Source organism: Microcaecilia unicolor, chromosome 8 (genome assembly GCF_901765095.1).
Source record: "Microcaecilia unicolor chromosome 8, aMicUni1.1, whole genome shotgun sequence".
NCBI lineage: Eukaryota > Metazoa > Chordata > Amphibia > Gymnophiona > Siphonopidae > Microcaecilia > Microcaecilia unicolor.
In genome coordinates this window covers 60,612,863-60,629,295 of record NC_044038.1, presented here as the reverse complement: position 1 = coordinate 60,629,295, position 16,433 = coordinate 60,612,863, and the positions used below count along the sequence as shown (strand labels likewise).

Here is a 16,433-nt window from a genome sequence, read left to right as displayed (position 1 = left end):
TTTAGATTGTAAGCTCCTTTGAGCAGGGACCATCCTTCTTTGTTAATTTGTACAGCGCTGCGTAACCCTAGTAGCGCTCTAGAAATGTTAAGTAGTATTAGTAGACTTAGGCACATCTAAGTGCCGTTATAGAATTGGCACTAAGCCCACCCCTTTGTGGCACCTACCTCTTGGCACCAAATTATAGAATTGCCCTCTTTGTATTTTTGGAGTGTATACTACTAAATCCTATTTCTAATTGTTTTACAGGGGGAGAAGCTCGGAGAGGGCAAACGGAATCTGTGTTCAGCTACATGCTATTTGGTGAGGGTCTTTTTCACCTTTATTTTCTTTTATGTGATATGGTACCTTTTCAAAACACCAAAAACAGGGAGCGGGACAGAAAAAAGCATCATGACAAGTTGACTCCAAGTGAGCCTGACATGGAGAAGGTATATGCAGGCTGCTATCGTGCAAACAATGAAGGGCAGGGCCTTCGGGGTTCATGGAAGGTTATAAGTGAATAAAGATATCAGGGCTGTTCACAATACAATACATTTTGAGTAAGCATTAGAATTTTATAATGGGAGCCAGTGATGAGACTTAAATAGAGGAGTGACATTCCATATCATCAAGCTGATCAATCCATAGACTGGTGGGTTGTGTCCATCTACCAGCAGGTGGAGATAGAGAGCAAACTTTTGCCTCCCTATATGTGGTCATGTGCTGCCGGAAACTCCCCAGTATGTTCTCTATCTCAGCAGGTGGTGGTCACACACAGCAGCAGCTCTGGCTAGGCCTCCAAGCCTAATTTTTAGGTTTTGTTGAGTGCCTGGGGTTGAGGGCTCTTTTGAGCAAGTGCAAACCTGGTGGTGCCAGGTCCCTCCTTTTCTCCCCCCTCCCGCTGGCTCCGTTTAAAAAAAAAAAAAAAAAAAAAAAAAAAAAAATTTTGAACGTCCTTAAAGGCGTTTATTTCGACGTTTATTTAAGCGTCTATTGCAGCTACTCACTGGGACACCAGGTCGTTACAACTCGGAGCGGACAGCAGGTAATTTTTACCTTTTTATAGCGGGCAGGGGGTTCCCCGATTCTTCTCCTCGTGGCATATGGCGTCGGAGGGCGAGGGCGCAAAGGGTCGCTCCCCGGGTCGCTTGAGCGCTTCTAGAGGGGATGCGGGGGTCTTCAAGCCTGATTCGCCCTTGTTGGGTGACAGTTTCGTGACCGATGAATGTCCCGGTCCTTCCTCCGGCGTGGCGGTTTTTCCCGCCATAAACGCCCATCCCCCGCTCCTCGCCTCCGCCATCTTGGCCGGCCACGCGGCTCGGACGGCTTCTTCTTGGGCCGACCTTGAGGTTGGAGACATTAATGCCATGAACGCCCTTAATTTGGGCGACGGCACAGAAGCGGCTAAAGTTAAGAGCCGTTCTTCCCGCGCGGCTCCTTCGCGGAGTTTCGCGCCGGACGCCATTTTGGATGCGCAGCATGTGTTTCCCCCGCTATTGCGAGCGCCGGTTGAGGGTGCGTCTAGGGCTGTTGCCCAGACTGCGGAAGTGCACAGTCTGGGGGGTTTCTCCCCCGAGTTTGTTTTGCTGCTGCATCAGGCCTTCCTCATGCACAACGCTGCCCCTGCTCCCTCGTCTGGTAAAGAGGTTGAGGTTCCCAGAGGTAAACGCCCTCGGGTTGATTCCCAGGCCTTGGAGGAATTTGTCTCCTCCGATGTAGATGAGGGCAGCGTGTCTGAGGTCTCCCAACGGTCCTTTGCGGATTCCTTGGAGGAGACGGGTCCCCGCTCGGATGGAGCGGATGACCCCTCTGCAGCGCGGCTTTTTAGCCCAGAGGATTTGCCCAACCTGTTGTTACAGGCCATGGACACTTTGAAGATTTCCTCTCCGGAGGACGTCTCTCCCTCAGCCCCTGTTGGCTCTGCCATTATGCTGGGGACGAAGCGCCCGCCTAGAACCTTCCACGTGCATGATGCCATGCACACCTTAATTTCGGCTCAATGGGATGTCCCAGAAGCGAGCCTTAAAGTGGCTAGGGCTATGTCCCGCCTCTATCCTTTGGCTGTGAGTGAACGTGAGGCCTATCTGTGGCCTACCGTGGATTCTTTAATCACTGCGGTGACTAAGAAAACGGCGTTGCCGGTGGAAGGTGGCACGGCCCTAAAGGACGCCCAAGATAGAAGATTGGAGGCGGCCTTAAGGTCGTCCTTTGAGGCGGCTGCTTTAAGTTTGCAGGCCTCAGTTTGCGGCTCCTATGTGGCCAGGGCGTGCCTGACTATGGTGCAGCGGGCTTCCCCCTCGGATCATTCCTTGAGGGCTGATTGGCCGGCCCTGGAATCGGGCTTAGCCTATTTGGCAGACTTGCTGTATGATGTCTTGAGGGCCTCAGCGAAAGGCATGGCTCAGACAATCTCGGCGCGGCGGTGGCTTTGGCTGAAACATTGGTCTGCTGACCACGCCTCTAAATCCCGCCTGGCTAGGTTGCCTTTTAAAGGCAAGCTGCTCTTTGGGGTCGAGCTGGACAAAATCGTGACCGATCTCGGCACGTCTAAGGGCAAGAAGTTACCAGAGGTCAGGGCTCGGGCTAGTACTCGTTCCGGTACCTCCAGAGGACGGTTGCAGGAAGCCCGTCGGTACCGCCCGGGCAAGTCGGGTTCCTCTGCCCCCTCTTCCTTCAAGAGGAATTTCTCCCCCAAGCAGCATTCCTTTCGCAGAGACCGCCGTCCCGGAGGTGCTCCCTCCGGTCCTCCCCCAGGGTCTCGTACCCAATGACGGGGTCTTGGTCCACGCCCCAGTGCAGATTGGAGGACGGCTGTCCTCGTTTCTGGGCGAGTGGACCACAATAACTTCAGACGCGTGGGTGCTGGAAGTCATCAGAGACGGCTACAAACTAGAGTTCTGCCGACCCTTAAAAGACGGGTTTGTACTCTCTCCCTGCAAGTCTCCGGTCAAAGCTGTGGCAGTGCAGCAGACCTTGGACAATCTGATCCGCCTGGGCGCGGTCGTTCCGGTGCCAGAAAGTCAGCTTGGCAAGGGACGTTACTCCATTTACTTTGTGGTACCAAAGAAAGGAGGTTCTGTCCGGCCTATCCTCGACCTCAAAGGGGTCAATCGGGCCTTGAAAGTGCGGCACTTTCGCATGGAGACTCTCCGCTCTGTTATAGCGGCAGTGAAGGCAGGAGAGTTCCTGGCATCCTTGGACATCAAGGAAGCGTACCTGCATATTCCCATCTGGCCTCCTCATCAACGCTTTCTGCGTTTTGCAGTCCTGGGACGACACTTCCAGTTCAGAGCCCTCCCTTTCGGGTTGGCTACTGCTCCGCGGACCTTTTCCAAAGTAATGGTGGTCATCGCGGCCTTCCTATGAAAGGAAGGGGTACAAGTCCATCCTTATCTGGACGACTGGTTGATCCGAGCCCCCTCTTATGCAGAGTGCGGCAAAGCTGTGGACCGGGTAGTTGCTCTTTTGAGCTCCCTGGGATGGATCATCAACTGGGAGAAGAGCCAGCTGCGCCCGACTCAGTCCCTGGAGTACCTGGGAGTTCGATTCGACACCCAAGTGGGCAGAGTGTTCCTGCCAGACAATCGGATTGTCAAACTTCAGGCTCAGGTGGACCAGTTCCTAGTAGCCTCTCCCCTTCGGGCTTGGGACTATGTGCAGCTGTTGGGCTCTATGACGGCCACGATGGAAGTTGTGCCCTGGGCTAGGGCTCATATGAGACCACTTCAACACTCTTTGCTGCAGCGCTGGACTCCGATGTCGGAGGATTATGCTGTGCGCCTTCCCTTGGACCCAGCAGTGCGCAAGGCGCTGAGCTGGTGGATGCAGACAGACAAGTTGTCTGCGGGAATGCCTCTGGTGCCCCCAGAGTGGATTGTCGTCACGACGGACGCCTCGTTGTCGGGCTGGGGAGCCCACTGCTTGGGAAGGACAGCGCAGGGGCTCTGGTCTCCTGCAGAGGCAAAGTGGTCTATCAACCTCCTGGAACTCAGAGCCATTCGGTTGGCGCTTTTGGAGTTCATCCCGGTACTGGTGTTGAAGCCTGTACGGGTCCTGTCGGACAATGCCACGGCTGTGGCCTATGTCAACCGCCAGGGAGGTACCAAGAGCGCCCTTCTAGCCAAGGAGGCTATGAATCTTTGCCAGTGGGCGGAAGTGAACCTGGAGCAGCTTTCAGCGGCCCACATTGCCGGAGTTATGAATGTCAAGGCGGACTTTCTCAGTCGCCATACCTTGGAGCCCGGAGAGTGGCAGCTATCTGCTCAGGCGTTCTTGGACATCACGAAGCGCTGGGGCCAGCCGAGCCTAGATCTGATGGCGTCATCGGCCAATTGCCAAGTGCCGCACTTTTTCAGCAGAGGACGGGACCCTCGATCCCTGGGAGTAGATGCTCTTCTCCAACAGTGGCCGACACAAGAGCTTCTCTATGTGTTCCCGCCCTGGCCCATGTTGGGCAGGGTGCTAGACCGGGTGGCAAAGCATCCCGGCAGGGTAATCCTGGTGGGTCCGGATTGGCCCAGGCGTCCCTGGTATGCGGACTTGATCAGGCTCTCAGTCGACGATCCTCTGCGGCTGTCAGTGGAGCAGGGCCTGTTACATCAGGGTCCCGTGGTGATGGAGGATCCCTCCCCCTTTGGTCTTACGGCCTGGCTATTGAGCGGCAGCGTCTGAGGAAGAGGGGCTTCTCAGACAAGGTCATCGCCACTATGCTGAGAGCGAGGAAGCGCTCTACTTCTACTGCTTACGCCAGGGTTTGGCGTATCTTTGCAGCGTGGTGTGAAGCAGGCTCACTTTCTCCCTTCACTGCTCCAATTTCTTCAGTGTTGGCGTTTCTGCAAGAAGGTCTGGAGAAAGGCCTGTCGCTCAGTTCCCTTAAAGTCCAGGTAGCGGCTCTGGCTTGCTTCAGGGGCCGCCTGAAGGGTGCTTCCCTGGCTTCGCAGCCAGATGTGGTGCGCTTTCTCAAGGGAGTTAATCACCTGCGCCCTCCTCTGCACTCAGTGGTGCCTGCGTGGAATCTCAACCTGGTACTAAGAGCATTGCAGAAGCCGCCTTTTGAACCCTTGTCGAGGGCATCTCTGAAAGACCTGACGTTGAAAGCAGTCTTTTTGGTGGCTATCGCTTCAGCCAGAAGAGTTTCCGAGCTCCAGGCGCTCTCATGTCGAGAGCCTTTTCTGCAGTTCACTGAGGCAGGAGTGACTATTCGCACAGTGCCTTCCTTCCTGCCCAAGATTGTTTCTCGCTTCCATGTGAATCAGCAGCTCTGTCTCCCTTCCTTTCGTAGGGAGGACTACCCAGAGGAGTACTCTGCTCTTAAATATCTGGATGTGAGACGAGTCATCATCAGATACTTGGAAGTGACCAATGATTTCCGGAAATCGGATCATCTGTTTGTCCTGTTTGCAGGTCCTCGTAAGGGTCTGCAGGCTGCTAAGCCTACAGTGGCAAGATGGGTCAAGGAAGCCATTGCAGCGGCTTATGTGGCCGCGGGGAAGGTGCCGCCTATCCAGCTGAAGGCTCACTCCATGAGAGCTCAGGCGGCCTCGATGGCAGAGGCCGGATCCGTCTCCTTGGAAGAGATATGCAAGGCGGCAACTTGGGCTTCGGCTCATACATTCTCCAAGCATTACCGTTTGACTGTGGCTGCACGGGCGGAGGCCCGGTTTGGAGCTTCAGTGTTGAGGTCAGGGATCTCAATGTCCCGCCCTGGGTGAGTACTGCTTCGGTACATCCCACCAGTCTATGGATTGATCAGCTTGATGATATGGAAGGTAAAATTATGTATAATCATACCTGATAATTTTCTTTCCATTAATCATAGCTGATCAATCCATAGCCCCTCCCAGATATCTGTACTGTTTTTATTCTGGTTGCATTTCAGGTTCAAGTTTAGTCTTCAGTTACTTCAGAAAGACTTCGTGTTCAAGTTTTTTCACTTGGATTCTTCAAGAGTTAAGACGAGTTTGTGTTACAGTGAGCTGCTGCATTCCTCTCCCCTCCGTTTTACGGGGCTGGATTGAGACCTAAATTCTGCCGGCACTCCCTCCCGCTTCGTGCGGCTGTAGGGCAGCTTTGTACCCCTCCCGCTTCGGCGGTGTTAGGGTCAGTCAGCTCCTCCCGCGGTTGCGGTTGCAGGATAAGCCAGATCCCCCCGCATCGGCGGGTGTGGTGTCCCTCCCCCGCTCCGCGGGGATGAGCTGGACGGATTCCCCTCCCCCACTTGTGTGGGGATGAGCTGGGTTAATTCCCCTCCCCCGTTTCGGCGGTGGTGAGCTGGGCAGAGTGTCCCTTCGTGGGTGTAATTCTCTAAGTGCTGAGTCCTGCGGATGGAGCTTTGATATCGACATACTGAGGAGTTTCCGGCAGCACATGACCACATATAGGGAGGCAAAAGTTTGCTCTCTATCTCCACCTGCTGGTAGATGGACACAACCCACCAGTCTATGGATTGATCAGCTATGATTAATGGAAAGAAAATTATCAGGTATGATTATACATAATTTTACCTTCTTGTCATTTTTCAAAACAGAAAATTCTAATTGCAAAGCTTTGAGCCATTTGTAATTGTTCAACTTAATACTACTACTACAAATCATTTCTATAGCGCTACCAGTCGTAAAGAGGTAGACCAGAGTAATATGTGACTATTTCAGTATAGAAGAAAATACGAGATTTATCTCACCCTACTGAAACGTTATCAGATAGGGGATCTTAGTATCTTTGGAGGGTCTGTGGAGGAAAAGTGGATTTTAATCTCAGCAATTTTGGGGACTTTTTTTAAGGCAAATATTCAAGCTGACTGCGTAAATGTGTATGCAATTTGAGGTATATTAAGAAATAAAGAGACTTGAGTCTTGATTAAATACTGAGCCTGGACTCATGATTATCTACTATCTTGATACTCTTCCATGTCACACACCCTTCTTTCCAGGCTGGCAGCAGAAGACTCATTTAGAATATGTGTTGTTATACTGGGACAGACCGGAGGTCCATCAAGCCCAGTGTCCTGTTTCCAACAGTGGCCAATCCAGGTTTCAAGTACCTGGCAAGATCCAAAAACAGTAAAATAGATTTTATGCTGCTTATCCTAGAAATAAGCAGTGGATTTTCCCAAGTCCATCTTAATAATAGCTTATGGACTTTTCTTTTAGGAAGTTATTCAAATCTTTTTTAAATCCTGCTAAGATAACTGCTCTGCCACATTCTCTGGCAACGAATTCCAGAGCTTAATTACACGCTGATTGAAGAAAATATTTTCTCCACTTTGTTTTAAATTTACTACTTAATACAAATCAGAGAAAATAATTTCCTACTACTATAGGGTCAATCTTTTGGTTCTTAACACTATCCCAGCACATAAACAAAGGGAGTGGGAGATGACGTGATTATATTGTAAACTGTATAAATGTGTATGCAGTATGTGGTATATCAAGCAAGACTAATTAAACACTGCTGGCCAGAGATTTTTTTTTTTTGGGGGGGGGGGGGGGGGGTGGTAAGAAAGATCAAAAGGAGGCTTGATTACCCTGAGCACATCCCTTATTTGAAATGGGTCACTTGCCACTTCACAGTAGCAGGACTTTGCAGTTCACAGTTCTGTTTTAACTATGCAACACTACATTTACAGAATGCTGTGCAGTTGAAATAACTGATGATTAGTGAACCAAGGGGCAGATGCACTAAAGCTAAATGAGCCTTTAATGACTCTCCAACGAGGAAAATTCGATCCGTTGCATGCATCAAAGGGCTTTTACCGAGGAAGCCAGCAGCTAACGAAAACGGAATGGAGATGAGCAATTAGTGTGAAAACCCCATTGAAACGACATGCACTAACCTTTTCCGATTGCCTTTACGCAGGAAAAAGGCAGGAAAACTAACGACAGGTCTGGACCACTCGTTAGGACAGCTCTGTGCCAGGAAAAATCATTAAGAGAAAAAATAAACAAACTTTGAGCCAATCCCAGCGCATTAGCAGAGCTAAAAGCGCTGTGATTGGTCCAAAGGACGTCAGAAAAACATAAATAAATAAAAATAAAAAAAAGGGTCGGGAGGGGGCAAGGGCGCCCATCAGGAGCGTCCTGTACGGACGGCCTTGCCCCCCCCCCCCCGCTGCTCCCCACTTTCCGCCGCTCCCCCCACCCCGAAAAAGCAAAATTCGAGCAGCCCCTGCCCCCCTCCCTTCCTCACTACTCTCTCACCTCAGCTCCGCCTCCCGACATCCTCCGTCCTGTGCCCCGCCCCCTTTTGGGGTCGTCGCCGCCATTCCCCTCCTCCATCAGGCCCCCTCCCTCTTACCGGGCCCGTGCAGCGCCTCTCTCCTCTATCCGAAGGCGCTGCACGGGCAAGAAGAAAGCCTGATGCCTGCCTTCGCCCAGCTTCGATGGCGCGTCTTTCTCCTGCTGGGCCCGCCCCTGTCTGACGTCAGTAACCTACGTAGGTAACCGACGTCAGACAGGGGCGGGCCCAGCAGGAGAAAAATGCGCCATCGAAGCTGGGCGAAGGCAGGCATCAGGCTTTCTTCTTGCCCGTGCAGCGCCTTCGGATAGAGGAGAGAGGCGCTGCACGGGCCCGGTAAGAGGGAGGGGGGCCCGATGGAGGAGGGGAATGGCGGCGGCGACCCCAAAAGGGGGCGGGGCACAGGACGGAGGATGTCGGGAGGCGGAGCTGAGGTGAGAGAGTAGTGAGGAAGGGAGGGGGTCAGGGGCTGCTCGAATTTTGCTTTTTCGGGGTGGGGGGAGCGGCGGAAAGTGGGAAGCAGCGGGGGGGGGGGGGGGCAAGGCCGTCCGTACAGGACGCTCCTGATGAGCGCCCTTGCCCCCTCCCGACCCTTTTTTTTATTTTTGTTTTGATTTGGGAGCCATGTGCTTGTGATTTGACTGTGTTTTGACTGTTTGTGGCATGCGCAGAGCAGCTAACATAACGCTTGGCTGCTCTGCGCATGATTTGGGGGCCGATTAACGATGTGTATTGTGATTCTTTGATACATTGTACGTTTCTATACCGATCTTAGCATGTGTGACTTTTTATTTTGGTGCATTCTTCGTTTTTTAAAAATCGTTAGGGCCTTTAACGATTTTGATTTTTTTACGTTTGCTTGATGCATCTACCCCCAAGAGTCAGCATTAGCAGGAGAGAGGTTCTGTGCCCTCGAAATTGTTTATCCGGACACTTGTGCATCAATTCCTCCTAAGTCATTTCTTTGTACTAGCAGACTTTGTGTAATGTACATAACCTGCAAGCTGTACATACAAGTAGATAAGATTTTTACTATTGTGGATCAGAAATTTGATTTACTGTAGCCCATGATTTTGGCTAATGCACAAGTCTTAGCAATTTAAAATTGTAGAGCAATTGGCTTGCATTCTATATCACCCTAGCAACAATAGCCGTCTATTTGCAGGTTAGTAAAATAGTAACACAGTAACATGGTAAATGGTAGTAGATAAAAACTCTAGCGACCATGCAGTGTTTCCAGCAACTTATGTAGGGCTTCAACTGCTGCTCTCTGAAGTTTACAATCCCTCCCCCATGCCTTTTTTGAACACAGTACAGTATTTACATTATATTGCTGTTTTGGGGTGAACCACTATTCTGTGTTAGCTGTCCCATTGCTTTGTTAGCATTCCTGTTGCCATTAAGGGATCCCTTGGGTTTGATATTCAGGCAGGGAGGCACCATTTTAAGTTAAGCACAAATAGGGGAAATTGACTAAATGGTGCCCAAAGTTAGGTGCCGGGATGATACATGCTAAGCACGAATTCTATAAAGGCAGTTCTGCATGGAACTGTCTTTAAGTCATTTTCATGCCTAACTTTAGGCACAAGCATTTACACCTGCCAAAGGGTGGTGTAAATGCTCACACCTAAGTACTGTCAGTTAGGCGTGGAAATAGAAGTATTCTATAACTTTGTGCCTAAATCTTAGGAATGCCCATGACCTGTCCATGTCCCTCCCATGGCCACCCCCCTTTTTGAATTGCATTCGAGATGAATTAGGCACTCAGGTTGTAGAATAGAGTTGCAGAGCAGATATGCTTGTAATTAGTGCCAATTAGCACTTGTTAAGGCCAATTATTGATAGTTCTCACCAATGAAACCAAATTATGGTTTATGTGCATAACTGACCCTATTCTATAACTGTGCACCCAATTATGCACCTAACTTTGGGTGCCATTTATTGAATTTGGGAGAAAGCATACAGTGGGGGAAATAAGTATTTGATCCCTTGCTGATTTTGTAAGTTTGCCCACTGACAAAGACATGAGCAGCCCATAATTGAAGGGTAGGTTATTGGTAACAGTGAGAGATAGCACATCACAAATTAAATCCGGAAAATCACATTGTGGAAAGTATATGAATTTATTTGCATTCTGCAGAGGGAAATAAGTATTTAATCCCTCTGGCAAACAAGACCTAATACTTGGTGGCAAAACCCTTGTTGGCAAGCACAGCGGTCAGACGTCTTCTGTAGTTGATGATGAGGTTTGCACACATGTCAGGAGGAATTTTGGTCCACTCCTCTTTGCAGATCATCTCTAAATCATTAAGAGTTCTGGGCTGTCGCTTGCTTCAGCTCCCTCCATAAGTTTTCAATGGGATTAAGGTCTGGTGACTGGCTAGGCCACTCCATGACCCTAATGTGCTTCTTCCTGAGCCACTCCTTTGTTGCCTTGGCTGTATGTTTTGGGTCATTGTCGTGCTGGAAGACCCAGCCACGACCCATTTTTAAGGCCCTGGCGGAGGGAAGGAGGTTGTCACTCAGAATTGTACGGTACATGGCCCCATCCATTCTCCCATTGATGCGGTGAAGTAGTCCTGTGCCCTTAGCAGAGAAACACCCCCAAAACATAACATTTCCACCTCCATGCTTGACAGTGGGGACGGTGTTCTTTGGGTCATAGGCAGCATTTCTCTTCCTCCAAACACGGCGAGTTGAGTTCATGCCAAAGAGCTCAATTTTTGTCTCATCTGACCACAGCACCTTCTCCCAATCACTCTCGGCATCATCCAGGTGTTCACTGGCAAACTTCAGACGGGCCGTCACATGTGCCTTCCGGAGCAGGGGGACCTTGCGGGCACTGCAGGATTGCAATCCGTTATGTCGTAATGTGTTACCAATGGTTTTCGTGGTGACAGTGGTCCCAGCTGCCTTGAGATCATTGACAAGTTCCCCCCTTGTAGTTGTAGGCTGATTTCTAACCTTCCTCATGATCAAGGATACCCCACGAGGTGAGATTTTGCGTGGAGCCCCAGATCTTTGCCGATTGACAGTCATTTTGTACTTCTTCCATTTTCTTACTATGGCACCAACAGTTGTCTCCTTCTCGCCCAGCGTCTTACTGATGGTTTTGTAGCCCATTCCAGCCTTGTGCAGGTGTATGATCTTGTCCCTGACATCCTTAGACAGCTCCTTGCTCTTGGCCATTTTGTAGAGGTTAGAGTCTGACTGATTCACTGAGTCTGTGGACAGGTGTCTTTCATACAGGTGACCATTGCCGACAGCTGTCTGTCATGCAGGTAACGAGTTGATTTGGAGCATCTACCTGGTCTGTAGGGGCCAGATCTCTTACTGGTTGGTGGGGGATCAAATACTTATTTCCCTCTGCAGAATGCAAATAAATTCATATACTTTCCACAATGTGATTTTCCGGATTTAATTTGTGATGTGCTATCTCTCACTGTTACCAATAACCTACCCTTCAATTATGGGCTGCTCATGTCTTTGTCAGTGGGCAAACTTACAAAATCAGCAAGGGATCAAATACTTATTTCCCCCACTGTATATTCCATGGTACTGTCTATTTAATTAATGAAAGCATCAGCAACTGTCGGTTAATTTATATCTCCGAATAGCAGGCCTAAGTTAAATGGATAATGTATCCGTTCAGTGGCTGAATATAGTCACTAAAGAGACAAGAGCCAGCTCCGCCTTTGCTCCTCCCCAATGCCAGCTCTTTATTTTACAGATAAAATCTGGCCATGTAGCGAGTTAAACAGCATGATTTAACCCATATAATAATTGAAAATATATGGATAAGTGAATTGAACTAAACAATTACCACATACTAGAAAATGTATAACTTGCTTCCTTGTCATCAGCAGTAGATGAATCCAGAGAATTGTGGGTTATGACCATCTACCAGCAGGTGAAGATAGAGAGTACCAAACCGAACTCTGACCAAGGAGCATACCGCCCTATGTGGCACAGTTCAGTTTGGTACTCTCTGTCTCCAACTGCTGGTAGATGGTCATAACCCACAAGTCTTTGGTTTCGGATGGTGTGACTAAAGAACAGATAATTATCAGGTAAGACATAATTTTTCCTTTGAGTACTGACCCTGTGTGTTTATCCCAAGTCCTTTTAAATTCAGTTACTGTTTTTGTTTCCCACCATCTCCTGAGTCCATTCCTTGCATTCACTACCCTTTCCATGAAAAAATATTTTGTGATGTTCTGTGACACCTAGTTCAGTTCATTAGCAAAATCAGCACAAGCCTGGTTGAAGACTGTGTTCAGAACAGACAGTATAACACAATGAGAGCAATGTTCAGTGAGATAGGCAGTGTATTATTTGAAACTGCGGAAACTGAACTTTTCAAATTATGTATATATTCATAGTGGCATTATCAGTTTAAGAACCGCTGCTAAATGTATAGGTATATGTGGAATATCCAGAGGAGTATGTTTTCAGTCAGCAGTGGTGAGTGCTTTGTAACCACTGCTGGCTTTGTGGGCACCAGCAATGAATAAATTGGGTTTATGTGGCCAGCTATCTATTGTGCGGTTTAGTGTGACATTCACATCGTTTATTAAGCATTTGCTATACTTCTCATATTGAGCACAAATCAGAGCGGATTCAGCACTTAACCGCCTAAGCGAGACTGCTTTTATGTGGTCTGATTTGGCCACTTATCTTTGGTGGTTAAGTGCTGAATATCAGCACTTAACTGCATATGAACCGACTCTGCCCCAGGATGGCCCACAAAATAGCTGACTTTCAGTTTAGTGATCAGTGCTGATATTCAGGGACACTAACTGTTTAGATGCCTCTGAATATTGGCAGTTAGCCCCGCACTGGCAATTTAAGCGGCCAGGAACGTCTCCTGGCTGCTTAAATTGCTTTGAATATTGACCAGAGAAAGGATTAGGCTATCCACACAGTAGATGATGGCAAAGATCAACAAATGTGAACTCATACACATATATCCAGAACTGTATCACAATATTTGCTTGCTACACTACTATCATGTTTTATCATTATCATGCCACCCAAGATCCTTATGTAATACTAAATGTATATTTTCTTATATATTTCCACCATCCATGATGGTAAGCCACATTGAGCCTGCAAAGAGGTGGGAAAATGTGGGATACAAATGCAATAAATAAATAAAATAATAAATAAATATTTCCCTTATAACTGCTTTTAGTTTGGCCCAGTTAAATGTATAGAGCTGTATTTTAGAAAGGACATTCAAACTGGAAATTAGACACCCAAGTTGAGAAATCTGAAGTTCCGCTAGTATTTCAGAACAGGATATGTTGGCATAGAGCCTGTTCTGAAACACACAATGACTGTGTACTGACTACTTGCTGCTGGAACGTCCACTAAACAGGCAAATAAACATCCATTTGACAGCACGTGAGCTTCTGTGTTCTGAAATACAACATAGAGGTTCATATTGGCTCAAGCTGTCACTCGACGTCCCCCCATCAAGAGTTCCTGAGCCCTCTCCTGACTCCACCACCAAGAATTCCTGAGCACCTCCTGCCCCCCACCCAAGAGTTCTGATCTAGCTTCCGACCCTCCCCCCCCCCCCCCCCCCGACTCTGCTCTCTTCCAAAAAGGGGCCCCTGGATGTACTAGGCAGTTGATCTAACATCTGTCTTTTTGGACATGATCATTTCTTCCCCTTCTGCAAATGGAGAATGAATGCCTATTTTTTAAGCCCACCCAAGTACAACCCAAAAACATTCCCAGACTATGCCCCTTGTCTGGTACATGTTCTTTAATTTTAGATGTTCATATCCCAGCTTTGTAAAATCAGAATTTAGACTTCAAGTGTCAGTTTACGAACGTCTAAAACATGAATAGTACTTCTAAAATGAGCACCATAATGTATACTTTTAGCAGCTGGATATTACCACTTGCATAAATGTGGCAATACAATTAAAGTGCATTGTGTGCAGTCCAGTATTATTCATATTGGAAAGCCATCTTTACTAAAACAATTTAGTTCACTGGAGTTCAGTACCACTCTGATGCTTTCATTATGCTTTTTTTAACCATTTTCCAGCCCTTACAATAAGAGCTCTCCACAGTTGTTGTTATGCTGTTAAAAATGGAAAAAGGTAGTCTATTATTCCAACAGATGCCACTACTACTAGAAACAAACCCGAAGCATATTGAAATTCACATGTGCTGGCACAGTATGTGTATATGTGAAGTAATAGCTCAGTTATTCTTTAAATCTGGAATCAATACCAGGGTGACATGTAGGATGGTTTTCAAAAGGGTTAGGTTCCTAATTTGGGGAATTAAAGCTCCTAAAATGGCCCTTTTGAAAATTTACTAGGGTCAATTTTAGAAATGTAAATGTCGGAGCAGAAGGTGAACCATGTTAGCACGGAAAGGCAAATAAACTTTAATAAAGGATGACTTCATTTGCCTTTGTTTGGGATTAGGCTATCCACACAGTAGATGATGGCATGTAAAGACCAATTAGCTCATCCAGTCTGCCAATTATTCTGGTCTAAACAGCTATTAAGACACTATATGTCAGCTGCCATCCATAAAATTATGAGTCCTTGGAGTGTATCACTATTTATTCAAGTCAGATTTTGTTCATTGGTTTATCATCCTGGGTAGATGAGCATACAAGTTACCATGTTGAATTCAATATCTAAGAACTGTCACCGTTATGTCTTACAACCAAGCTTATAATAATCTAAACAGCTTGTGAAACTATTGAAGATGTTGCCTGATGTGTCCACCTAGCTGCTAGACCTTATTAGACAGTAGCTGATTGTCATTAACCTGTCAGCATCAACTCAGTTGGTTTCTAAGATGTTTTAACAAATTGGTAGAAACACAACTAATCCATGGGATGCTTTCACTAGGTGATGTTTCTTTTATTGGAGGAAATATTTTTTTCACTCGAAGAATAGTTAAGCTCTGGAGCGATTAGCGTATCTGGGTTTAAAAAAGGGTTGGACAAGTTCCTGGAGGAAAAGTCCATAGTCTGTTATTGAAATGGACATGGAGGAAGCCACTGCTTGCCCTAGGATTGGTAGCATGGAACGTTCCTACTATTTGGGTTTCTGCCAGGTACTTGTGACTTGGATTTGCCACTGTTGGAAGCAAGATACTGGTCTGGATGGACCATTGGTCTGATCCAGTATGGCTATTCTTATGTTTTTATATTCTTATTGTTTTCTCTGTGTATTACTTTGCTTTGATACCTGGCCACCACCAACCTGCTGGTGTTAACCTAGTTGGTTTCTGGCGAGTTGTAGCCCTCTAGTTTCAACCTGTAATTTTTGCCTTGAGTTGTGTGAGTCACTGTTGATACATCATTTCATTTCCATCTGTACCATTAATAGTTGTGAGCACAGAGTAAGTGATAATATAAATGACATGTTTATATACATAGTGACAGTAGCAGATACCATGCTATCAACCTGTCTGTTGCTTGAGAGCTTGCAGGCAGGTTGTTTTAATGCAATGAATCTGCTCCATCAGCCTTCATAAGGAAACAAAAAACTGTGGGTATCAGTTTCTACAGTGTTCTAAGAGTTTGCTGTATGCTGGTTGGTTGATGATATTCCAGAGTCATTGGTATATGTTATTGTAACTCACAGATATGCTCTGCTGCATTCAGTCTGAAACTGAAACAAAGAAATTGAACTGTGAGGGCGTGTTAACTATGCTAGTTTTCACCATAAACATAGAAATAGGGGAAATAAAGTCTTAGTAAATCAGGTCTGCAGTTCAAAAGGAATAAATTTGGAGAAATTTATTTTTGAAAAATATCTACTGAATCTTTTATGTTTAACACTGGTACAGTTAAGAGTCTAGGGTTGATGTGTATTGGAATAATAACAGTGGAATTCTCCTTGAATTGTTCCATGCTACAAAATAGCATTTTGCACTTAATTAAAAAATTGTACTTTTTTGCTTGTGTTTCCATGAAAGGCCTCTGTTCTCCATGATGCTTTTCCATCTGATTCTGAACAAGAAGTCTATCATACTGTCTATATGCACTTTATTTTACCTATTTTATTTTCTAAGGTCTTAATTAAGACGACATCATTTGTTTAATAATAAAATAATAATTTGGGGATCTGTGCCAATTAGGTTAACCAAAGCACATGGAAATGAACTAGTTTGCCCAGAGATACATAGGAAGACTGTCAGGAGCCATACCTACATTAGGCTCTCCCAGCTCCCTGTCA

General features: G+C 47.1%; 1 protein-coding gene across 2 annotated transcripts in view; it reads left to right on the top strand.

Moving 5' to 3' along the window:
* Window positions 1-16,433, top strand: part of LOC115475870 (thioredoxin domain-containing protein 3 homolog) — a 199,188-nt gene that overhangs the window by 50,522 nt on the left and 132,233 nt on the right. For both annotated transcript variants that reach the window (XM_030211926.1, XM_030211927.1), the window contains one exon: window positions 250-303. In XM_030211926.1, the coding sequence (XP_030067786.1) occupies window positions 250-303 (54 nt within the window). The remainder of the gene's footprint in view (window positions 1-249; window positions 304-16,433) is intronic.